Source organism: Scleropages formosus, chromosome 5 (assembly GCF_900964775.1).
Source record: "Scleropages formosus chromosome 5, fSclFor1.1, whole genome shotgun sequence".
Taxonomy (NCBI): domain Eukaryota; kingdom Metazoa; phylum Chordata; class Actinopteri; order Osteoglossiformes; family Osteoglossidae; genus Scleropages; species Scleropages formosus.
Genome location: NC_041810.1, coordinates 25,508,366 through 25,534,223, shown reverse-complemented (window position 1 = coordinate 25,534,223; position 25,858 = coordinate 25,508,366). Strand labels below are relative to the sequence as shown.

The following is a 25,858-nucleotide window of genomic DNA, read 5'->3' as shown; positions in this document are numbered from 1 at the left end:
TTGCTGCCAACGCCCCGCCGACCCTCGCGAAGCAGCTGCCCGCACCGCTTGCCCACATCAACAGGTTAGGGTCCCGCAGATAAGAGGGGGCACTGGTCTCTCGGTGGTCGTGGGGCAGCAGGTTGGCTGCGGGGCCCTAGGTGACCCCCCCCCCCAATGTGGACATGCTATGAGGGGTTCCTGTGCATGACACTGAACCTTCATTCAAGGTGTGTGACAACGGCAGCATAGACATTACATCACTGCGGGGTCATTTTATCGACACCATTACTGGGAACCTCCACACACAGTCATATTCATATTGAAATAAAGTATAAACAGCTGCAGTTACTGCAGTTCAACGTTTTGATTTCATAAACTGTCAAAGTTTCATTCAGTAACAGGATGCGAAGCATTTCTAAGCGCGTAACACATATGCAGTAGACACGTATTTTTCACATTTGCAGAGCGCAAACCGCGCTGAGGTGGAGAAAGAGCGACGCCTGGTGTCGGAAACGTTCAACTGCAGCGCACAAAGACGTTCGTTCATACACACGAGCGCGCGCGCGCGCAGCAGCAATTCTAGAAAAAAAGACTTGAGAAATTGCCTTGAGCACATTTGCCCCTTTGGCACTTTCGAATTAATTCAACTTGCCTGAAGGTTATATATTACACGTGTAGGATAATGTATGACTTTACTATAACACCTAACGCTGGGCTTTGTTTGTACCGTGATAATGCACAATTACATGAGTCCAGAGAGAAAGCAGGAAATTTATACATCTTTATTTTCACCACAATCACCGTTACAGCGCAGACAACACCCCAAACAAGCATATACAGTGCGCATTGTTTATTTCATAAAGATTCTGCAATAAGTAAACAAAGGCGAAGTACAAGGCGACAAAGCCAAGGCAAACTCGAGAGTTCGAGGCGTTACATCTTCCCGTCACTGATATCTCTACACGTATCCTCGCTTCCTTCCGTTCACTTGTTATTGTTTCACTTTCTGGGTCTTCCACTCTTTCCACGTCTGTACCGTGACCAGTGTTCCGTAGAGTGACGCGGATTACAGAACAAATCTGTGTGTCGCTGTGTGTTTATTGTGCGCCTCGGTCTCACAGGGAGCCTCTGCGGCAGAAGTCGGCGCTCTTCTCCAGTCGATCTTGACACATTTTCTAGAACACGTGACATATACTGCGTTAAGTTCTGTAATCTGTACAATTCAAGTTACATTTCTACAGATATTAAGTCGTCATGTTGCCCCCCCCACCTGCTTTTTAATGGAATCACAGCACTGAGTCTCAGCCGTATCGATACATTCATCATGGTTTTATTGAAAAACTGACAGCAACAGATGATGATAAATTACTGTGACATTTACATGTATATTTATTGCCTGTGACACGTGTGAGCCCCATGCTGTAACCGGACATGAATTTTTCTATTAGTTTGTCACTTATCTCATATCTGGCGCTTTTCCATGCAGGCCGTTTATGTAATAAAAGAACGGAGCTCATCCGTCCACAGCGACCTGCGGTACCATAGTAAAACACTCAGTGCCGTGAAGAAGAAAGCGAACGCACCATGGCATGCGCCAGATGAGTCACGTGTTTATGTTTAAGGACTCTTGATGCACGTGCACGTGTACGTGTACGTGTCCAGCTGGGAAACAGCCCCGCGTCCCTGGGTTCGAAGAGCTCGCGCCCAGCCCGGGATCCCAGTGGAGCCAGGAAACAGGAGCTGGACAGTGTGACTTACAAAGCACGTGACACCTCACACACTGCTGCGGTGACCAGCGACACACACACACCGTCACGGGACACCGACCCGTTCTCACAACCACTCGGGGTCGCAATACTTTACGCGTCGTTTCCATATTCATCAGGGCTCATGTGCCGTGTTCTGGTTGGGATTCGATTTGCCCTCGCGGTTCCGGCGGGTCCGAAAGAGACACTGCGACCGTCGGCACCCCGACAGAAAACTGTTACGAGAAAACGGGCCGCACAAGAGGAGAGCGCCACCTGGCGGTAAGAGGGAAGTGCTGTGGTCCGAGGGTTCGTCGGGGTGGTGGGCGAAAGCTTGAGGTTACCGACATAATACGACTCTTAAATAATAACAGATATGTCTTTAATCTAAATCTCTGTATCTTCACCGTATATTTACAGGAGGATTTTATGTATTTATATATATATATAATATACACAAAAACGTTACTTTTTACAGGACATAAATCATACAGTCTGAATTAAAAACACTGGTAAAAATACTAGTGAAAAACTAGTAGAACTTCCAAGATGATGAACACTGAACACTTCTGAAGAGAAGAGCTGTGGACTCATGATAAACTGGACGTTAGCCAGGGCGCCCCCTGCTGGAGAGACGGGCAGTTACACCTTTATCACCTACATCACGTGACATCTCAGCTCACAGGAATGGGTCCTGGGAAATGTTCCAATGTCTGCTGGACTCTTCTGCAGCGCCTCCCGGTGATCTACAGCGAGAACTGCACCTCTCTCATCCATCTGGTGGTAGAGGAAAGGGAGCAGCAAGTGGGGGTTGGGTCCTTGGCATGACCGTGGGGTTGTGGGGGGGGGCAAGGTCAGTGTTCCAGGCGGTTTGGCCAGCTTGCAGCACTTGGCCAGTCTATGTACACACAGTGGCTCACAGGGCCACGACTGGGGGGTTCGACCCGTCCTTGGCTGTAGCCTGCTTCCTCTCAGGGCTGCGGGGGTTCTTGCTGCATCCCACCAACCTCGTATGGGGGCAGATCCCTCTGGGGCATCTCCTCCCCCTCAGGAGGGTAGGGCGGAGGCGGCAGGTCAAACCAGGGTGGCCGACTGCGAGCAGAAAGACAGTAGGATCAGGAGACAAAAGAAGAAACCCTCCCCCAGGCCGTTCATTCTAATATCAAACTACTGGTTTCTGGAAATTAGGGTGAAATCACAGCCAAACCAGCACTCAGATCCATTCATTCCATCAAAACACAGCTCAGCCTTTCCATTTTCTTGCACTGCACTGATGGACCAGCAGGTGGGGTAGCAGTTAGATCTGCTCCAAGGACCTACGTAAATCTGCACCCGTGTGATATGAAAGGTTAAATCAGTGTAACCTTACGGTATAAGCTGTTTTGGAAACGCATGTCCTCTAAATGAATAAGCATGTAAATGTAAGGAGGAGTGGGGGGGGGGGGGTGCAGACAGCGGTACCTGACATCCAGCACCGCCTGGGAGTAGGAGGGCGGCGAGTCTAAGGTGTGGCCGCTGGGGTAGAGGGTGCTGGAGAGCAGCTGGAGGCTCGGCCCGCTGCTGTAGGACGTGGAGAGCGAGGTGGGCGAGAGGCCCGGGGCGTGCGAGCGGTCCAGGATGACGAGGCGCGACAGCAGCAGAGGCTGGTGCTGGTGGCTGCCGGGGCGCACGGCACGAGGGAGCAGCATGCTGCGCTTCCTCTGGTGGTGGAGAACCAGGGCCAGCAGCGCCACCACCAGGACGAAGATGACGGCGCTGCCGATCACCGCGTACGTGATGCTGGGGTAGTAGCGCAGCCGATAGTCCAGCGTCACAAAGTCCTGCCCCGGAGACTCTGAAGGGGGAGAGAGAATGCCACTGAACATCAGTGTAGACTGCGGTAAAGTGCCCCCCCAGGACCGCACAGAGCTGTGCCGTTTTGTCTTCCCGCATGACTTCCGCCTCCCTGGAAGCTTCATGAAGAAGAGCGTCCCAAGTTCAAAGAGTCAATTCCCTCTCCCTCTTGCACAGACCTGGAAGCAGTGCATTTTGGGAACGGCAACTGTGCTGTTTCTATTTGCGTGATGTAGCTCTATTGTCACTGACGGCAGCAGGCGTGTAAATACTGCATTGTATCATAGGAAGACGCCAAACGGGGGGGTTGGGGGCTAGGAGCGCTTGGGCCCCCTCTTCGCTCCTCCATAGCAACTGGTTATGTACACCAGACCCTGCGTGCTGGGAGGAGGAGGAGGACAAGGACGAACAGAGGTGCTTTGATATGCAACAGGGGGTAGGGGGGGTCATTCGAGGACCTGGCACTTCATTACCGAATAGAGGACACAGGAAGTCGTTTGGATTTAATTAAGACGCCCCCTCCCGCCGCAGACTCCATGCCGCACACTGCTGCTCAGCCACTTGGAAGGCGTGGGGTCGTGAATGATGAACGATGGCGTTTGCAGCTGTGGCCCCCTGGGGCCCCATCCACTAATGGCGACATGGGCGGGACACAAGGACGCAGCAATTACTGCGCCAATAAGGGTGCCGAACTCACGAGACGCTGCTCAGCCCAAACAGGCTCTCATTAGTGTTGCGTGGGGGACCTGGGGGGACCGACGGGCCCCGCTGACACAAGCACAAAGGGTCCCCAATGACCTTTCCTTGGACGAGGTGAAACTGAGGTGCTGTTGCCACAACCTCCACTGGAGGGCGCCAAGGTGACAGAGCCCTCAGAAATACACACACACTGTATTTCCTGTGTGACACCAGCAGCTCCAGCTTCTCTCCCTTTAACCAGAGAAAAGTGCCCCCCCCCAACACACACACACACTCAGCTCATTGCCACTACTAATGTATTGTAAGGGCAATAATGTGCCTCCTTATGTTCCACTTCGGCCCATGCTCCACTCGCACTGCACCCCTCCTGACCCCACCGCGGCATATCACAGGGGCTGGACGTTACCTGTATCCCGACAGACACATGGTTAAAGCCTGGTTCAGTGCACGGCGCTCGCACGGGGCCTCTTGGCTGTTCTCATATTCTCAATGCAGATCTCAGATCAGCTCAGGGTCTGACAGGGAGAGCAGTGACTGAGCCTCGACGGAGGATCAGGAACCGGAACCTCTCCCTTTCCCCTCACGCCAACGTGGAGATGCACTGAAGCCGGGCTCCGCACCAACCCCGAGGGGGCCTTCCGAAGGAGACGCCACCACAACCATTCCGCAGCACAAACAGGAACTTGGAACCATCTCTTTCAACCACAAAATCACAGCTGGGACGCCATCTCCAGCTCCTGTCTTCAGGTTTGCGGCCAGGAGACCTGCCTGGCCAAACCCGTGATCTAGAGCGCGCCCAGGAATGCAGCGCAAAGGTCCAAAAGGCACCAGAAAGATGGCCGAGGAGGATCGCGGCTGATAGAGCACTCGCCACGCTGGGTCCCGCGGGCATCACATCCTCAGCGCCATCCTGCCGTGGTGCTTTTGCATTGACTTGGCAGCAGGCCTTATTAGTGACAGTGAGAAGTTTCCAGAAAGTCTCCGGGACAGCAGGTGGCGCAGTGCTTAAAATGACCCCTGCTCAAATGGGTAAATCAATGCAAGAAGCTAGTGTACAACTCCGAAACATTCAGGGTGCTAAGAGCATCCGCTCAACAGATAAATGCAAAATTAACGCAATGAATGACAAAACACGTTACCACTGAACACACTGCAGTGTAACGCACACTGTGAAGCTCCTGTTTGCTTTAGTTCAACTGGGGAAAAGTGCATCGCCGATGACAAAGTGCCAGAACCCGGTTGCTGGGATACGGCATTTTTCAAAGTGCATTCCTGCATTCCCATTGGATGGCTTGTTCAAGAATGCAAATGAGCAGAGGGAGAGTGGCAGTGCTCCGCCCCCTTCTGGATAAATAAAACAGTGACAGGTGTTTGTCTGGCGTGTTTGTTTGGGCCGCCAGAACGTGGCGCATCGTGGCCCCCCGATGCTCCACGCCAGCGGTCGCCCTTTATTTTTGAATCTGATTATCTGCCCTTTAAATAACATCCTAAGTCCAACAAAAAGTAATTAATGAAATATATGAGCTGGCAAAATTTCTCAGTGCGTTTGTCTGTCCCTCATTGTTGGGAACCCCTGAGAAAAATGACAATTCCAGCCAGTTTACTTTCCATTAACAATTCCCTCTTCACTCAAGGCACTGGGTTAGTGTCCTTAACTGTACTGCTCACTTCCTACTTTTCAGTCGCACATTATTGTGTTGCCATGGATACCGGCACACGTGCACAAGCCACTGCAAGTGATTCGGGCAGTTCAGCAGCTGTGGCGACCTCGCCAGACACACAGAGGCTCATCAAGTCTCCAATAGGTGGCAGCAAAATCCGATTCTTGCTCAAACCTTGCCGTTGACCCCCACCCCCACCCCCTAAACCTCCCAAAATGAACAAAGCAAGAGCTCTGCACCCTCATGCCCCTCCCCACCTGGCCCATGTCCCCAGGCTCCTATTGAGGGGACCAGCAGGAACACTCTGCTATGTGTCTCAAACACAGGTTTTTGCCATGTGCCTGCCAGGCCACACACTAATCCTCTCACTCAAACACACACCCTGACTGCACCCCCCCATCCAGCGTAGCATGGGGAGCCTCTAAATAAAGAGAACACAACACCCCTATACAGACCTCTGCGAAGGCTGTAAAAGTTTGCAAAGGGGGGATGTACTGGTTGGAGATCAGGGGGTGGGCACCATGGGGCTCATCACCTCTCACTTGGAACTGGAGCCACGGATATACAGATGTTTCTTCCCTAAAGTGGGGCTTGCCGAGGTGGAGAAACGTGACACCCCCCCACTCCATCAAGCCCCCCCCCAGAGGGCTCCCATGTTACACTCCCATCAGCTTCAGTGCGCGCCGTCCTCTGCAGGCTGGCAGCCAATGGGAACTTGTGGACTGCCACTGCGGCAAAGCTGGTCCCAGAGTATGAACTTCAGCCAGTTAGTGGCTCAGTTTCACATTTTTTTGGGGGTGTTGAATAATTCAGGGCAACAACAACAACAACAGAGGTAACACACACACACACACACACACACACACAGGTTCTGGCAGAACGAGCAGCGCTGGAGAAGGATCATAAATTCCAAAGGTCCCTCAAAGTTTCTCAGGACAGAGGAGAAAAGGACAAGGTCAAAGTTCACAGGAGAGCTGTACACACACTTTGCTGACATGCCACTCAGTGTGTTCAAGGGGATGGTTTCCTTGGCAACCACATAGCGCTTCCCCCACCCCACCGTTGCCCACACTACAAGGAGGGGATGAATCAACGTACACTGGGTTGCGAAGTGTGTGTTCTTGGACAACAGCAGAGAGGCAAAGAAGATTAAAAACCTTGTGCATGCTGGGGGAAAAAAAAAAAAAAATTCCCAGGCTGCAGTTGGAGATGTCTGATAAATCCAAAGGAGATTAGGGTGTTCGCTCAGATCTGGGGGCTCAAGGACAGTCTTCCCACCCCAGTGTCCAATGCCAAAACCACCAAACAAGCAGAGAGAGAGGATGGATGGATTACATACGTTTTCAGGGCTGTCATTATTATTATTATTATTACTATTAATTGAACATTAAGCATTTGGAGAAGATTCTCATGGACCATCTTTTTTTTTTTTTTTTTTTTTAAACCAGGAAGAGTTCTAATTAGTCTTACAATGAAAAAGTTGTTACACAAACAGAAAAGATTTCCCCCCTCTCCATAATACACTCCTTGAGAGTCTCATAGCTCACACTCCTTTCTGAGCGACGTTAAAGAACAATTTAAAGATTTTGGGGATTTCGGTTTTCTATTCTTTTTGATGAATTGTCCAAAGGTATTTTATAATGGATGAAATCCTGCTCTTCTGAGCTCAGAAACGGCTTCTTTGATGCAAGAGGGTACTCCAGCAATGCGCACGCAACCGGTGACTTGCTTCGTTAACCGCTTATTTGCAGTTAAATGAGACCATTATTTTGTACAACTTGAAAAGGAGAGGCGGCCTTTTGCTTCGAAGCTAATTATTCTGCTCTCGGTGCAGCCTGATGGGCTAAGTTCTGCAGCGGCAGATAAAGGAAGGGGTGGCATTACATCTAGTGCTTCTGTCTGCTTTTTAATCCCCCTGTTGCTTCTCTCCAAGATTCTACAGATGAGACAAGGCAAGAAGAAAAGACATCATTCTGGCTTTTGAGGAGCTTGGAATCTGAGATCCCATCTCCTCTTCTGTAGGCAATCCAGAGCTCCGTTTTCAAACGACTTCCCTCAAGACTGGAACGGTGCACAAACCATCCCCACAAAGGTGAGACTAATCCAGCTGCTTAGCACTGAGCTTTCCTCAGAATAATACTGACACCCTATTAGCGAGGAGACCTCCGGTGGCTTGGATATTCAAAACCGTCTCGCAGTGAGTCACCGTGTAAATAACCTGCTTAATTTACCCATCAGCCTTTACTATGAAACCATGTCGGGGCACCTTGGAGACTTGCCCCTCCTTGGCGTGTGCTTCTTCGCCAGAGATTTGTTTGTTTTCTCAGTGTGATTCTGCACTGGGGCTGATTGACAAGTGGTGGCAACTGGGAGGAGGACCCTCTTCACGAAGGGGTGCAGGTTTCTGGGCTCTGCTTGGGGAGGGGGTTAACTTCCGCCACATTTCAGGGGCGGCAGCCGAACCGAACGGCACATTTAAGAACACATACACGCCTTAGCCATTGCTGACATTAAATGTACCCAGCAGCCTAACAATCAGGCTGCTGGGGGGGGGGGGGCAGATTTCAGGCGTATGCAGCGCAGCTCTGTTTGGCAAGGATTCAGCGCAGTGCTGCTTCGTGAGGGCCCCGCGCCGGGGAGATATGATTGTAAGCGCAGGTTTTCAGGTGAATCCGGGAGCTCAGCGTGGAAATGTGAGGTGAGCAGGGAAGGCGTGCCGCCTCATCATGCAAGCCATAGCCATCCCCCAGCCTGGAGCGCAGGATGCTAAAAAGCTGCCCTAGTATCTCTGTGCCGCAGGGTTGCTGGCAGCACCAAAGAGCGAGTCCTGGCCTTATCGGTTTCGGCAGGAGCAGATGTGACCGTGGCAGGATGTCGCACTGTCACTTACGATAAGGGCGGCGGGTAGTGAACGGACCAGGCTGGGCCTCAGGCATCCACACGGGTCGAGCAAGGGGTGACCGGTGTTGCTAACCGGGCTCTGAGGCTAATGAAGCCGACAGTTGTTCGGATCAAAACCCACGACTCTGCTCCCCTTTTTCACCCGAGAGCCTCTTTGGTGACGACTGAAACAAAAGGCTCTCCGTCCAGTGAAAAGTAGTTGTTGCCCAGACTCATCTACAGAGTCTCCCAATGAATTCCTCTCTCATATCTCCATCAATGAGCCTTTTGCTCAACCCCCCTAGGGGCTTTCACTGCGTTTGATGAAGCATTTGCATATGTCACTCATCAAGCAATGGCGATGCTGGAAATAGCAAACAGCCCTCCTCAGCCACGTCTTAAACAAGAGGCTCCTCGTGTCACGCAGCAGTGATTGCGGAAAGAGGTACCCGGTGCCGCTGCCGTCGAGAGGAAAAAAGGGAAGGAGGAAACGATGAAAACGGAATAACTAAAGCAATTACAATCATCGCTTCCTAAATCAATTAACTACGGATCCGTGATGGATGGAAGCCATTATATCAGTGTGAGGCCAGTATCCATCCATCAACACTACATCCTGGGTGTTCTAATTCCTGCGGACATGACGTGTGTGTGCGTGCACAGAGTTAACACTCCATCAATAACCGGCAGACACTTTACGATAAATGCTGAAGCCACACCCCTTCCTAATGGCTCTGCAGCTCAGTGGCAAATTACTCCACCAACGCCTCACTGAGCAGCATCTATTGTCCCTGGAGATTCAAAATCATGTGGGGCGGGGGGGGGGGACTGGGCTCTGCTCGGATTCATGAGATATGAACACGAAGAGGAACGCGAATACCAATCCCCGCTCATTTTTTAACCTGGTACTGGGCCGAGATGGAGACGTGCGGTGCCCCTGGGCACAGAGAGGGTCCCTTGGGCATCAGTTCATAGTGGTCAAATGAACACCACGTTTTGTTAATTGGTTGCTTAGCCATTTAACCTACTGTCACTTTGAATTCTCTGTTTTACAGTGTGATACCCATGTAAATAAATGTGGTTAAACACTGTACAAATGGAAGACCGCGGAGCTGCCGGTAGCTACAATTTCATACCTTTCACTGGACACCGGTCCTTAACCGTTACGCCAGCTTCTGGGCCTAAAGAAATTCAGGAGCTGACTTGGAATGTGTAGTTTGTACATGAAGCTACTTACACTGATGTACCCAGGGTAATTTTTACTGTATAGATTTAGGGGAAGTACCTCCCACCAGTAGTGGCGGCTTGAACCATTATGCCCCCTGTTGGCACAATCCGAACAGCGCTCTGTCCTGCAGCGTCAGTGTCAGAGCCTGAAAGCAGTGAGCGGAAGTCCGCTTTCAGTCCAACCCCACGGAGGAGTTTCACGCAACTAAGAATGAGGAAGGGGCAGTTTGGAGGGAACGGAATCGCCACGGCTACCGCTATCGCCATGGCTACCGCCTCTTTCGCTCCACGGCTTCTGCAGACACATCCAAGCCGCCTGTGCTTCTTGAAGCAGCAGAGGGAAAAAGGCACAGGCGGGGAGAAATGGATAAAAATAAAAACTGCAGGAGCAGCCTGGAATTACCATTTCAAGCGACTTGTGAGTTTTCTGAGCGAGCGAAATGCCAGCCGACTCCTGTGTGGGGGCTCAGGGAGAGGGGCCATCAGCCTGGGAGGCGTTTCTTTACGTAGGACACCCCTGGAGAATAATACGCAGGGTAGAGGCCTGGGATTTACGTCCTCTCTAAAGCAGTCTTGCGCAGACAAGGGGAATTCTGGGCCGGAGAGGTTGTGGGGGGCACAAATGAGCGTCTGTAAGCAAACAGAACCCAAAAACAAGGTTAGTGATGAAAAGACAACCAGATCACTCCCATTATGTCCAGAAAAGAGCAACGCCACTCTATTTTTCCCTCTCTGATTATTATTCTTGTTTTGTTTGCCCTCTGACATCCTCTCCTCAGCACCTTTTCCACTTTTCCTAATCCCTGCTGTCGACTGGTGCAAATGTCACTCACTCACTCACTCACTCTCGCTCTCTCTCTCTCTGTCTCTCCCCTCCCCATCTCGGCGTCCTTCCTTACGCGCCAGATGACCTCATTCTCCCCCCTCGTTTCCATCCCCAGCTGAAATGCAATCGCTTCGCCTCCCCGTCTCATCTGTGCACCTCATCTTTCTCGCCGCCGGTCCACCGAGCACGTCATCGCGGGGCCTACACGGAGAAACTGTACGAGACCCCGATGGTTTCGGCGCTGCCGATGAATCACGTGCCACCCGAATGATGTCTGTCATCTCCACACCCCGAGGGGTTGATGGCTTTCACCATCGCACCTGTAATACATCCATAAAAGGTAAATCCTCACCTTCCACAAGCCGTACGCACACAAGCTTAAAAATGCTCCCCGTGGCAATGGGGGCAGACAAACACGCCAGACTTCGAGCAAAATGGACAACTCCCACAGCCAGCGCATAATAAATACCGCATATATTTGGATATCAATGGACAAATAGTCGGTAAAAAGCTCTTTGTTATGTGTGGGAGTCTCATTGTATCCCGCATGACGCTAAACGCGAAGGACTATCGATTGTTAGGAACCGTAACTACGACGCTGGTAGAAAGGCCGGAGTTTCTTCAACACTTCTGTACCGCCATTCAGTCTTGTCCTTTGTGAAGCCCAAAAAAGGGCCAGCAGGTGGCGTAGTGGTTAGAGCCCTCAGCTTGCACTCAGGCGAGCCCAGTCCGCCAATAATTTGTTGGCAAGTATGTTCGTGTACAAACATTTTGAAGATGCCTTGGACAAAGGAGCGAGCGAAGAGTTAATAATAAAAGAGTTTCCAGCAGGAAAAAGCAGATCCTGCTGATCCCCCAGATAAAACCCACACCGTCTGCTATCAAAGTAGTCAGGGCAAAAGCTTTGCCCAGAACGTGTAACTAATGTTTTCACCATTTGTTTACTTTTTGTTTTACTCTAGAGCACAGCGCCTGTACAGCTATTGTATGACAATGGGGGAAAAGAGCAATTTCACTGTACCCATTCATCTCTGGTACCATGGCGCATAGTTCTAGACACGGGCTGCCTGCCCCCTCAGCGCCAAACCGCATGGATCGATGGAACGGCTCTGGGCGGTAAGGAGGGGGCGGACGGCGCCCCGTCGAGGCAGGAAGGACAGCACTGACACAGGCACAAATGGCATGGGGGGGAAAAAAACACACACCATCTGAGGGCCTGTGGAGTAGCCCTAAGCTGGTGTGTGTGTGTGTCTCCTCCCATGACATCCCAGTGCTCAGAGTGATCAAACATAGAGATGGTGGGGAGCAAAGCATCGACTCTGTTCCACGCGGTGCTCTCCTCCGCTTTCCCCGGCCGAGCTCGCAATCCTGCTCGGAGAGAGGCGCGGAGCGTGAGCTTGAGAACAGAGGCCCCTTTGTCCCGGACCGAATTCTTCCCCGGGTTGTTGGGCAAGCAGGTTGCCACTTGACCACCGTCGCCATGGCGACGCATGAAGCGCTTCCTTAGGGAGCCCAAAACCATGGCCAGAGTTCAGGAGCTGGAGGCGTCTAACACATTGAGACCCGGAGGGTAATGTCACCCCCAGGCAGGGCTACCGATGCGCGCGCGCACACACACACACACAAAGTTGTTTGGATGTCACTGTGTGGATGTTCAGATTAACATTCCGTTCAAGCGCAATACATGATTCATAACTCCACCATTCCAAGAGAACTCAAAATATAGGAAGAATATATTTGAAGGTGACTAACCTGAAAAACAGATTTCACGTTTACATTTGTTTATCTGCCACTCTTCTACTCAAGCGTTAGGTTTGTACACCACGCTACCAACACTGGATTTACCCATTGATGCAGCAGGGTAATTTTTCCTGTATCGAAGAAGGGTAAGTACCTTGGTCGAAGGTCATGCAGCAGGAGCACGCATTTGAACCCGCGTCCTGTGACTGCCAGTTGATGGCTCTACCGCTGCTATTTTTCAGGGTTTACGATAGTCACGAATCACTGCAGTCTTCATGAAAGAGGCCACATGCAAACCAGAGCCGTAGACCACGCGACAGGAGAAAATTCACATGAAGCCGTGCACAAAGCACGCACAGCGAACACGCGCGCGCAAACACACACCCACGCAAAACCAAACAAAACGGAGCTTCGGAAAAGTTGCTCCTTGGCCGAAGCTTCACGAACAGCTTGTTAAGCCGTGGCTATTAAGCAAGAGTGCGATAATGAAGGGTTTGAAAGTGCAGTCCCATTCTGATGTGCTGCACCGACCGCCCCCCGGACACGCCTACTTCTGCATGTGCACATTTCTGCCTCGTCGATGATGGATGGCGGCGGGGGAGGGAAACACCTCCGCGACTCGCACCCGTTCTGCAGCCGACTCATTTGTCATCTCAGGCTATTCAAGTCCTGTAATGCTGGAAATCAACAAGAGGAGACGTGTCTTTCTCGTGCTCTGGATAGTCCGCCCACCCTCCCTCCCCCCAACAAAGCACCAAGAACACGGCGCCGGTACATGAGCCACCTGGATGCTGCCGTGACTGCGTGAGCCCCCATGTGTAACCGGCGTTTTGGTGCGGTGTGCTGTACCACTCTCCTGAGGTCCCTTGCGCTGCCAGGCTGTGGCATCTCCCCTCCTCACTGTGGGACCTGTTCATTAACAACGCGGCACTTATTTCCATACCTGTTGTCAGTGCACCGCGACACCGTGAACAACCGTCCATCGGCACCTCAACGGAGTCGACCAGCCCAACACGGTGACCGCCAGTGTCAGGCTACATCTCCACCGCCTCCTTTCGTCAAATTATGAGACATTATTTAGTGGACACTAATTCATACCTTTAACCACTCATGCATCTGGATATTTTACATAAGTTCATAATACCAACGTCTTTATTCAAGGTGACTTACACTGACGGGTTTGCACGCTGATCCACTTACATGATTATACGGCAGGGTAATTTTTACTGCGTGAATTCAAGGCAAGAACCTCAGTCAAGGATACTACAGCAGGAGGGCGGATTTGAACCCAGGCTCACCGACTGAGGTTTATGCCACCTACTGCCACCATAACACAGTATCCGTCACCTCAGCGGAAAGGTCTACGCACCGTCTTCTTGCTCAAGTGCACCGGTACGTGAAGGAAATGCTGATTCAGCTCTCCTGCTTTATGGGGAGTTTATTGGCATCTCCACGTCGACCGAAAGCGGTCGGCAACAGAAATTGTCAAGTCAAAACCACTTTAAAATTCACATTATGCTTTTTTTGATTTTAATAAAACATTTAATCTGGAGCCTAAAGCCCTCTTGTTTCATTACATTAAATCACAAGGCCTCCCTGTATATCATACTTTGTGTTCTTAATCCTTTATCAAATTATGTTAAAGGAATTTTCCCTGAAAAATATTTTGCTGGCATAAGAAGAGTGTTTGTAAGGCCAGATGTAATAAGGAGATCTGTTTAACGTTGTCCGGAGGCCAACGGAAACGCCAAGTCAGTATGTAAAGAAAGGCCCAGAATGACGCTAGCACACACACACAGGGACGCGAGCACACAGCATGGAAGATCCAGCGAATTAAAATTAAAAAGTTTCATGCTGCTGATGTGATGAAACGTGGTTCTTCATTCATTCATTCAGCGGATGGTCACTGATTTACCCATCAGTTAAGGGTTAGTAACCTGATGAAGGGTATTACGGAAGGAGGTGGGATCTGAACCTGAGATAGACTCAGCGAAAACAGGAATACCTGCTTTTCGTAGGGATCCATGGGAGGCGGGGGGCTTGTCTGCCATCTGAAGCAGCTAAGGGACATAAAGTCAGATGGCAGCAATAGAATATTACTGCACATTACTGCAATAAAGAGCTGAAAGAATCGGGGGGGAGGGGATGGTTCCTAAATATCACCAAAACGGGAGAGATGGGACCGGGGAAGGAGAACCTAGAGAGGGCAGGAGGGGGGGGGTGATGCTCAGGTAGCTCAACGACACTCAGCGACTGCCTGACCGCCCTCGAACCGAGCCACAGAAGCGCTGAAACACACGGATTTACTGCTCACCTAATCACTCCGAGTTCTTCAGCAGAGCCTTAGATCCACCTGAGATTTTGGATTGCAGCTCAGTAACCAAAAATTAATAGCGGAGTTTCGTTTGTATGTCAGAACATTTGCTGTTTTCGGTACAACGCAATAATAGAGCGATTGGAAAGAGTGAAATCAAATAAACTTCGACAGATTCACTGGGAGGCTCGCAGTCAAGAAGTGTGTGTGTGTGTGTGTGTGTGTGTGTGTGTGTGTGTGAGAGAGAGAGAGAAATAAGATCGTACCAGGGGTGGTGTGGCAGTCCTCTTCATCGCTGTTGTCCTGGCAGTTGTCCTGGCCATTGCACAGGAAGCTGCGGTCCACACAGCGCCCGTTGCGGCAGTGGAACCGCGCGGCAGAGCACACCAGCGGGTTGGCCGCTGTAGAGGGCACGGGGGTGGAGGGGGTCATGAGTCAGAGAAGTAACACGTACTCTTCAGGCCTCGTATCCCAGCATCCCTGCGGCCCATTTGCGCTCTTGTGAAGGACTAGAGCCTGTGAAATATTATCCAGCAAATTACCCCTGATGAAATGCATTGCACACAACACTGTATCTCTTCCCTTTTTATTAGCATAAATAACGACTGTGAAAATTATTTAAGGCGCGAATAACGGTGCCGTGACTGCAGCAGAAGGAGGTGTAATGTTACAGGCGCAGATGCTGGCAGAGCCCCGGAGCAGAGCTGGTTGCTCCTTTCTGCTCCTGTTTGTTTCTTTCGCGCCGCCGTTTGCCGAAATGGGCTGAAATTATCCTGCGAGACCATCGCCCCCCTCCACCCTAACACTGACCTGCTGCTTGGCCCAGAGCTACATTTAAATGGGAAAATGAGATTCTGCGGCGCGAGGCGCCCTGCGGGCCACACGCACAGTCGCTCTATTTAGAGCGCGATTTAGCCGTGGCGCTGCACTCGGGCAACGCGGCTTCTGCTCTGGGTGGACGAGGGTCAGCGGGGCCGAGAGGAGCCCTGCGGCCGGAGGAGGCGAGATACGGAAACGCTCCGGGATCAAATCGAAGCAGCGGGCGGAAACGTTGATGGATACTGAGGATGAAACCCGGGGTGGGACATACAATTTTGGCAGACGCCGCACGCGTCAGTGACCTTCCTACATGCCAGAAGGTATTGAGGTCTGGAAGAATCCATGGAGTTCCAGCGAAGAGCTGCGCACAACATTAGCGTGTCCTATACTGAAGTTTGCCCATTTATAATTATTACCCAGAATCCTGCTGGCTCTCCATCACATGACCCCCCAAGTTAAGATTTACTCCCGTATTCCACAGGAACACAGTAGCCGTCCTCAACCACGGACACGGGGACTTGTAGCGTGGAACTTCGGCACAATGACTTGGCACGGACACACCGTCAGCGTGACCCCTGCTCCTGCCACTGCCGTACTGCCCCTGAGCAACACACTTTCCCCACACTGCTCCGGTACAAATATAAACTGCTACACAGATGTAAAGTGCTTTGGACAAAAGTGTGAGCTAAAGGGTGAATGAATGAATGAACGAACAGACAGATGGACCGACGGATGGACGGACAAATGGATGAATAATTAAAGTGGCGAGGGATGCCGGGCAACTCACTGCAGTTCTCCTCGTCGCTGCCATCGGGACAGTCGTTGAAGCCGTTGCAGCGGAACCGGCCGATGATGCAGTGGACCCCGTTGGCACAGGCGAAGAACGTGGGAGCGCACTTTGACCTCACCTTGGCTGTGAAGACAGATTTTGGGGGGGGGGAGGGGGGTGTCACCGTTTGAGAGAGAGTGAATGAGTGTGTGTGTGTTTCAGCGGCAATATGCTTCAGCACACAGCTCCCACAATCCTCACTCTTCCTCCCATTTGCAGGGTCTCACAGAACCGGCCCGACCCAGTCAGCGGTAATGGGCTGAGCTGACGGGACTGTTCCACCCCGGAGATCCGGCTTCCCATCAATCACACAGAAACAGATGCTGCGGCCAGGAAGCCAAAACCTTCCATCCTGTCTTATTACCACGGCAAAGCAGCAAATGAGATGGACAAAAACAGCCCCCCCCCCCACCCCAGCCATTACCAGCTGGTGGTGTCTCTCACACACACAGTCTGTTGTGCCCAAGGACAAGCGGCAGGTAGGCGGCACTTGGCTCCCGCCGAGGAAAAATGCCGGGCTCAAGGAACAGAGGACCGAAAATGGGCCCCGAGCGGGACCCTCTGAGCCCCCCGCGTCCGGCAGCCCGCGCTCCTTCCCCTGGGAACCAGGCAGAGGACATGCCTGGCTCGTACGCAAGTTGGCAGCGTGCAGGAAAAAAAAAAAAAAGTCCACAAGGGTTTTTTTCCTCTCCTTTTGTCTCAAAGCTGAGCTCTGGCACGATATTTTATGAGCCCTTCCCCGCAGGCAGCGACTGAGCACAGAAAAAGATCCCCACACGGAGCTTTAAGTCCCTTTTCAAAGTGCAGTTGTAATCTGCCCCATGTATTCAGACAGTCTGGCGGCTCTTGTTTACAGCAGAAGCGGCGGCGGTGGCGGCGGCGGCTGCGAGCGGTTAAAGCCCATTCCTCACGGCGCTCGGCGGCACCCGGGGAACACGGCGAGCTCCGGGCTGCAGCTCGGCATTAAAAGTGCAGATAAAACAGCCTCTTACACAGAGGTGTTAAGAGAAACAAATTTCGCCACACGGCAGGAAAGGGCTCGAGCACCCCCTCCCGCGCACGCACACCGTCCCCCCCCAATGTACAATAATGACACGATACGGTCTGTTTGGCATAAAGCGCGTCTGCTTCCCATTCCCTCAAATGAGAATTCAAATTTGCTCAGGTTATGAATTTTAAAATGTCCTGCAGTACAAAACGCACAAAAGAAGCTCTCGTCTCGGCGACCGCTCCTTCGTCACGCGCATTTACTTCCTTCGCGTCCCGACGGAACCGAGACGAACGCCATCCTGGGCTGCTTGGAGCCTGAAATCAGCCAAGGGCTCCCGACTAACTTATCTTGGCGAAGATGGAAGGCAAGAGGACAGGAAAGGAAGCGTGTGCGGAGTTTCGGGACCATTTTTGCTCGGAAAAGCAGCCTCAGCTCAAGAACGCATCCGACGCTGTCCGACAGTCCAGCCGAGGATGGGTCAATGACAGCGCGACGATCCGAGGTGCTCCTGGATACAACGCATCTAGATTCCCCCAATTTCGGACAGGGCCACGAAAGCGGCGCAAAAACAAATCACGCAGGTTTCCTGCAGTGGCTGTAACGCTCACACGCGCATCTGGACGAGTGGGAAAATACCGCTGAGCTGCAGCTGTGGCCAAACAGTCGTGTCTGAACCGCGCCGTAGGTGTTTATCTAAATGGATACAGACTTGCTGAATTACTTTATCATTATTTATTGAGTCAATGCTTTCCTCCAAAAATACTTCCAAAGATACAGTATGTCTGTGCACTAAGCTACTTCCAACTATTTACCAATTGATACAGATGGGCTATTTTTACCACAGTAATTCAGGGTAAGCACCTTGACATGAGGTAGTACAGCTGGAGTGGGGTCCACATGATGGCGAGGCAACAACTCTAACCACTACGCCACCTGCTGGCCCTAAGAGTCACTATAGTGTATTGACAGTCTTGCAACTCTTGGGGGTGTTTCTGTAAGAATTACCATGGTATTATACCGCAATCAGGATGTCTCGTCGAAGACTGCAGTCCTTGAAGCCGTCCTTAAAAAAATAAAAATATGTATTTGAGAACACAAAACTTCAATTTCATGCCCTGCTCATGACTGTGCCCTGGATCACCCCTTTCACTTTTGCAGAACCTGTTTAAAGTCATGCCAAGCTTCTTCAAGAGTCAAAACAGAAGTTGTTTACGCCACACACACACACACACACACACACACACACACACACACGTCTTTATTCTCAGCCTTGAAACATCTCCAAACGTGTCCATCCTTTGCCCGGATTTACAGACTGATTAGATGAACGGAAGGAGCTGGAAGGGCCCTTGAGCTCAAGTAAGACCCAAGAGGATGGATCCCATGTCCCAGCAAACTGTCTGCTCGGTCCCTGTCGGCCCAGGTGCGTGACCTGCAGTGTGCGGGAGGTCAGCAGCCAGGTAGTGGAATTGAAGGACATCAGGATCACGGCTGGGGGTACAGAGTTATAGACAGTGTTCACACAGCACAGCGGGACCCAAAGGAACCTGGTCCACCTGCTCCTACAAGGCCACGAGTTGGACATGTCCAAATACTGGAGACACTTTGCGTTGACTATCCAACAACTCCCAGAGGTTTTAAGAGTCCAGCAAAATTAAGGCCTCCACCTGTGAAGGTAGGTAGTTTTTTCACACACAGCTACACACACACACACACACACACACACAAGAGCAGAAATACCCATGATCCCGGCAGTGAAGGAAATAGGATCTTTAACCATCTTCAGTTCTAATGATGGGTCAGAGGTTTGATCCCACCGGGCTCCCGTAGCTCCACCCACACTACTGTGCCATCCCTTATGAAAGAGTCTTGGATAGGCAGAAGGGGTCGTGACTCGAATGCAGGACGGCGGAGGGAAAAGGAGCCAGAGGAAGGGCCGGCAGAGCACCGCAGACCTGAAAGGGTCCTCTGACCTTGTTAAGCATTTCTGAAGGAAGGAAAATCGATAGGTAATGGAGTCGGGATGAAAGCATCACGGCCATGGAGACGGCCAGGGTGGAGGCTCCTAGACCAAACTAATCAATCTGTGCATTTCAAAGCGAGAGCCGCTCTGAGACCGCCGCGAAGTGACAGCTCAAAGGCCGTCAAGCTGCCTCGGCTCAAACCGCTCTAATGGCATCTTTCGATCGACCCCCACTTACGCTCAACCAGGAACGTCCCATTCTCAGGAACCGCTTATGGCCAGCATCAATTTTGCAATAACTTGTACAACATATGAGTCAGTAAATGAACAGTTTTGACAGTGACCAGGGAGAGATATTCTTCTGGAGGAAAAATAACTATTGAACAAAGTGCTTTGTGATGCAGCCGACTGCTGCTGTGCTAATCAGAACTTTACATATTTTACGATGGCTTTGTTTCAAGTGAGCAATTTTTGACAATGGCCATCAATGCGAGGCATAATTATTCTTCAGACCCCCCCGCCCCATTTTCCTCGTTGCCCTCTTTGTGTGAGACACCGTTTGATACTTGGAAATTGAGGTTTTGGCCGAATCGATGTCTCCCCGCTGCTGTCTAGTATTAATTACGTCAAGGCATTGATCAGCCAACCATTGTCTGTCTGACAGCCAGAAGACCATGTCCAATTACGTGGTCCTTCCTTCCTTCCTTTCAGGGTTTTAAAAGGGCCTGCGGGTGAGATGAGGTTCCCGGTACAGTCTGTGCACAGTCCCCAAGTGGTCCCAGCGTGAGCTCAGGTCGTCCGCATCTACGGGACGATCTTCCGATCCCTACAGTCGCAGAAAGTGGACAAGAACACGGCAGGAGGCTTCGAACAGAAAGACGGGGTCCCGCCATGACGCTTCTCTGCTGGCCTGTGTTTGTGTTTTTCCTCCGTGGACATTTACTCTGCTATCGTGTTCCTGTGCTCTTGCTCTGCTAATGGATCCCTTCCTGCCCCCCCCACATATGACGGCCGTGTGCCGACGGTGCTGCCAGGGAATTGGCCAACGCTCTCGGGGTCGCTCTGGCTCAGTGGAAGCGGTGAAATTGACTATATATCTGCAGAGAGCTTTTTTGGTGGTCACTGTCATGACGATTCCTTTACGGGTTGAACAGGTTACTGCCAAGCTGCTACGCACCATGGGGGTTTAGAGGCCGGGCACAAAACCCTGAGCTGTCGCTGTCCTCTTCCAGTTTCCGTGGGACTGCATCTCGCCAAGGCACCAGAGACTATCCCATCTCGGCCTTTGAAGGCTACATTTCACACTGCTTCCACATCGGAGGGATGGGAGCCAAAAACGATGTTCAAGAACGCGCCGCGAACTTCCGATCTGATAATCATTTTGCCCACAGTGAGTGTGGCGAAAGCATCGCGGCAATGAGGACGTCCAAAATGGCAGCGGTCTCTAAGTCAGCAGGGATCCTCAAGGCAGAGAGGGTAGGCATCTCTAATATTCAATATCCTCAGCTACACCTTACAATGACTGACAGATGGGCACTGCAGCTGCTCATTATAGCCCCTAGGGGTTAGGGTTGGGTTGCCTTCAAACCCATGTGTCATCAATATGAGAAATCTCTTGTAGCCTTCCCACAGCCATCTTTTGCCCTTTGGCCTTGGTGTTGACCTCCTTGGAATAGAAGAACATTCCCAGCTCAGGGAAGTGACTCTGTGGATCCTAACCTCCACCCTTGTCCATCAGTGTGGCCGTGAGGTCTGATGACCACAGGACAATAACCACACTGTACTCGACACACTCCTTCCCAACATTACACCTCAATACCTCTGCACAACTGCTCTCCAACATCACATGTGCCGCAACCAGCTCATAAACCTCCTCCAACCCCACACTCTCACACGGCACAAGATGCAGCAGTCTTTACTGGAACTTGATGTGTCAAACACAATCATCATCATCATCATGTGCGTGTGAGAATCAGTGTGAGAACGTAAGCCAGCAGCAGTGATAATGGGGGGGGGGGGAGTTAACACATTTTTAAAAAATAAAAAAAAAAAAATCAATCCCTCTAAACTAAAAGAAAAACACATAATTTGCACCGTACCTGGTCTAGGGGCTGAGTAAAGAGACACACAAATTGTCCGGGGTTCTCGCCAATGAGCTCATTTAATTTATTGACTGCTATGGTGCCAGCGAGGAAAAACAAACAAATGAAATGCAAACGAACTGCTAAAGAAATGCAGTTGCCCTTTCTGGATGTGAGCCGAGCTCTGAAATGAAGAGACTAACAGGAGCGTCATGAGAAAAAACAGGCCGGTGCTGGAGAAGCGCGGGACAAGGGAACGCGCTGCTCGGTGTTACTGTGAATAATTTTCGGAGCTTTACTGAATATTTTGGGCCAGCAACCAGATGGGTACTGAGTCAAATCTCAGAAGTACACTACAGTTATACCTCTGAGAGAAGCCCTGGATCGTGTCAATCGATCTAAGTAGTGAAGTGTGAATTACTTCCAACGTGGTCACTCGCTACAGCCCAGCAACAGCGCTGTGCACCTCCACCTCCGGCTGTTGGGTGGCCTCGATAAGAAGGGTCCAAAATCAAAAGATTGCAGGTTCTCGGTGCAATGAACTCCCTTTGTCCCTCAGAACTGCCGAGTCCTTCATAGCATTATTAAGACCCATTTCTCTCCTGCCGCGATCATCTGCATATTTGCTGTATAACTCCAGTTTCTACTGGCATCCACCTGTAAAACAATGGCTACGCTTTGATGTGGTGCCTGCATTTAATCGGGCTTCTTCTGCGGTGAAACGCACTTTTGTTTACTCTCTACCATGTGTCGCTTTGACGAAAAGCCTACGATAAATGAATAAATGTAAACGTAAGCTACAGAGCCGGCCAGTATCCAGCACGCGGAAATATAAAGGTATGCCAGTCAATTTGGATAAGTCTTTGCTCTGTGCGGATATCGCATCAAATCCAGAAGAAAGCAATCCAGTGGCAGAAAGAAATCATCGCGTGGAGAAATGCTGCTAATACCCACCCCATGACGTTGCCATAGCAAACACAAACTGATATGTGTCAGTTAAAGCCGAGTTAAAGCCACCCAAAGCCATTATTATTCTGAGTCTCGGAGTGGAGCGATAAGGTTTCAGAAGTGCCGGTAAGCCGGTTACGGCGCCGCGGCCATGAGACGAGTCTCCGGGTGCGAGCTCTGTGTACACAGCCCTGCTGGCTGGACCAAGGGGCCCTCTGTCAGATAAGAGATGCCACAATGGGTTTAACGTGCAGTAGAGCTCACAGCCAACGCAGGGGCATCGAGTTCATTTTTCATATGTTTTCTTTTTCCTTTTCTTCCACTCTGAGAATAAGTATATGCTGGGTGTGAGAGCGGTCCCATGGCTCGCAGGATGACCGTTTAATCTGGGAAAATCAACACGCGGCACTTAAGACGAGTGCGCCACTGCGTCTGGGAGATGGGCAGATGGAAAGGATCCTGGTGCAAATGTCGCCCGGAGCGGTTTGAACGCGGTCGTTCGCTGTCTGAGCCAACAAACCGTGTGACCAGGTCCATCTTGGGTAAAAAAAAATACAATGGAGTCAAGAGTTTTTAAACAAAGGCTCCTCGAAACCGCGCAAATAAAAATTCACGCACAACTTCTCAACCGTCCGTCATTCGCAATGAAACCAGAGCAAGGAGACCAGGGGCAGGGTCACCATCGCTCAGGGGGTGTGGCACCAGCACAAGTCCTACCTCTTTGAACTGGAGGAATTGGCGCACATGGACAATTCTGGGGGGGGGGAGGCAGTATTTGGCAGGAACAGTAGAACCCAGCTATGAGCAGCAAACAGATTCTGTAACCGAGTACATATCTTAATCTGTTAGAGTTTTTTTGGAATTCGGGTGTGAAACGGAGGGAGGCAGGGAAAACCCCGAGCAAGGGGGGACTGGGGGTAAGGATGTGGGACTTTCCACAGCTGAACCACAAAGCGTCTCGCTATCATCAGTTTATCACCCCCGGGAGACGGGGAAGTTGCACAACGGCTCTTAAAACAGCAATATTATTTAGCGGTATAATTATAAATTTTATCCCATAATCGCATTGCTGTGTTGCGCTACAGCAGGATCTGCCGCTTGGCCGCGTTGCGCTGGCACCACGGCGGCACGTCGGCGTGCGCGTCCCGACGGGTCGGGAGCCGGACTCACGGCAGCCTCGCTCGTCGCTCCTGTCGAAGCAGTCCGGCAATCCGTCGCACTGCCAGCCCCCGGGGATGCACTTGCCGTCGCCGCACCGGAAATTGCCTGGGATGTTGCACTCCGTGGTGAAGTTGTTCCCTGGGAGCAGCTGACCGTCTGTTTGGGGAGGAAAGGCAGAGAGAGAAGATCACAACTTGCACGCACACACACACGCACGCACGATGTGCACAAAGACATAGACAGTGGTGTTGCTTTCATAGAGGGACTGTCAATCTCAGCGACATCCACGGACACACACACACACACCCGCCCAAGATGTGTCGAGTGTAGTCACGTACAGTGGATTACCTGCCAGACGCAAACGGTTCGATTCGTTTCAAGCCGCTCGAGCGGTGAAAGGACAAACTAAGAATCTTCTCGACCAGGCAGTGCGGTGACGTTTCTGAGCAAGACTCTCCATTCTCCACGATGAAGCACAAGGACGGAAATGCACAGCTCTTTGAGCTCAGCTTCAGTTCGGCGGCTCTCGGGACCTTCTTGCCGATTCTACCTCTTCCGGAGCCGTGTTTGTTCACCTTCGTGTCTCTGAATGAACCTGGGTCAGGGTTGAGGTGGACATTGAACCCAGCACCCTGGCAGGTTCTCACAGTGTTTATTTCCTATTAGAGAAAGTGCTGGTGCGCCGCATAACCCGTACGGCACGCGCTTCAACTGTAATCGACAGTCAGGATGTTGCATCCTCTGCCTAGGGGGATAGAGGAGGCTACAGACACCCCTCCTCGGGGCAACATTGCCCCCTGTGTAGTTCCCTACAACACATCTGTGAAGGAGAGGTGCTACATTTTAATGGCTATTTTCTGGCACCTGCCGACACCCCTCTAAGACTGCAGCTCTGTTCTCGCACAGTAAACAGGCCTTTGTGGGTGAACACCCACTCAAAGTGGCAATAGCAAAACTCATGAATTCGCAGACAGGCCAAGCATCTCACCACACACACAGACACACACAGACCTACACTACTAGAAAGAAATTACTTCCATCTCACACACTGTTGTGGTCTTGTACTTCAGAGAACCCACAGGGACACTCATTTCGTTGCAGCCCTACACACTGTGCACGTGGCCTGGTGAGTGAGATGAAACTATTCACTGGTTTGTCACTGTGGGAACACGCAGCGAAACATCTCAGACCCTTCGGCAATGGCAGATGATGGGCCTCCAGGAGACATTCCCATTAAAGAGACCCTGATTCTGTAAACATTCACGCCATATTTTGGATTCTGAGCCACACCGTCCTCTTATTCACTGCCATTTGCTAGGGGTCACCGCTACAAACTGGGATAGCGGCTGCTCTGGACAACATAGTGGCGGTTCATGAGGTGCGGAGCCCCGGCTACGGGAAGGGTATAGGTGCCCCTTCGGGCTACAGCTCTGGGCACAGTCAATCTATGATGTACCCGCTTGAAACTATGGGACACTGATACCGCTCATCGTCAGGGTGGCCATACTCCATGAGACCCCACTCCGTAACACCCCCCTCTACACAATCCGGTGATGCAGCACCGTCATCTCGGTGTCGAAACCAAACAGATCCCGCTAATTGGGACCTTCCAAGAACCAGCATGAAAGCGCAATCCACACAACCTTTCTGCTCTAGTGCTCACAGGCCAGTTCTGAGGAGCCACTGATTCGCCCACTAATTTATTCTCTCACACTGCGAGGCACTTTCTCGAGCCAATTATTTTTTCTGCTAAGTTTGTGCACGACACAAAGAAAATTTGCAGTTGCCTCTGAAACTTTAACACCAGCATGCAAACACTGATGGAACTGCAGCGTCCTTCTCCCAACCCCCTAGGATGGGGCAGGCTGATCGCCCCTTAGCCAGTACCATCATTTACCACCCCAGTGACACGACTTCTTCACCCTGCTCCTGCTGTAGTATCCTTGAGTGAGGTACTTAGCCTGAATTGATTCAGTAAAACTTGCCCTGTTGGGAATAGATGGGTAAATCATTATAGGTTGCACTGGAAATAGTAGTCAGATAATTACTGGTCAATACGTGATCAGTAAAATACTGATCGTGCAGCCAACAATGTGACCGCAGACTTGATTCTTCAGCAAATCAGGTTATACCCCTATACCTCAGCTCTACTTCCTGGT

General features: G+C 51.2%; 1 protein-coding gene across 3 annotated transcripts in view; it reads right to left on the bottom strand.

Moving 5' to 3' along the window:
- Positions 1-777: 777 nt before the first annotated feature.
- ldlrad3 (low density lipoprotein receptor class A domain containing 3) overlaps positions 778-25,858 on the bottom strand; it is a 41,422-nt gene continuing 16,341 nt past the window's right edge. For 2 of the 3 annotated variants that reach the window (XM_029252446.1, XM_029252445.1), the window contains exons 2-6: positions 23,709-23,855; positions 16,514-16,639; positions 15,174-15,308; positions 3,189-3,561; positions 1,297-2,819 (exon numbers count right to left, since the gene is read on the bottom strand). In XM_029252446.1, coding sequence (XP_029108279.1) covers positions 2,699-2,819; positions 3,189-3,561; positions 15,174-15,308; positions 16,514-16,639; positions 23,709-23,855 — 902 coding nt within the window. In that variant the 3' untranslated portion in view covers positions 1,297-2,698. Of the gene's footprint in view, positions 1,158-1,296; positions 2,820-3,188; positions 3,562-15,173; positions 15,309-16,513; positions 16,640-23,708; positions 23,856-25,858 lie in introns of those variants that run through there. The other variant, XR_003797717.1, reaches the window with a different exon arrangement.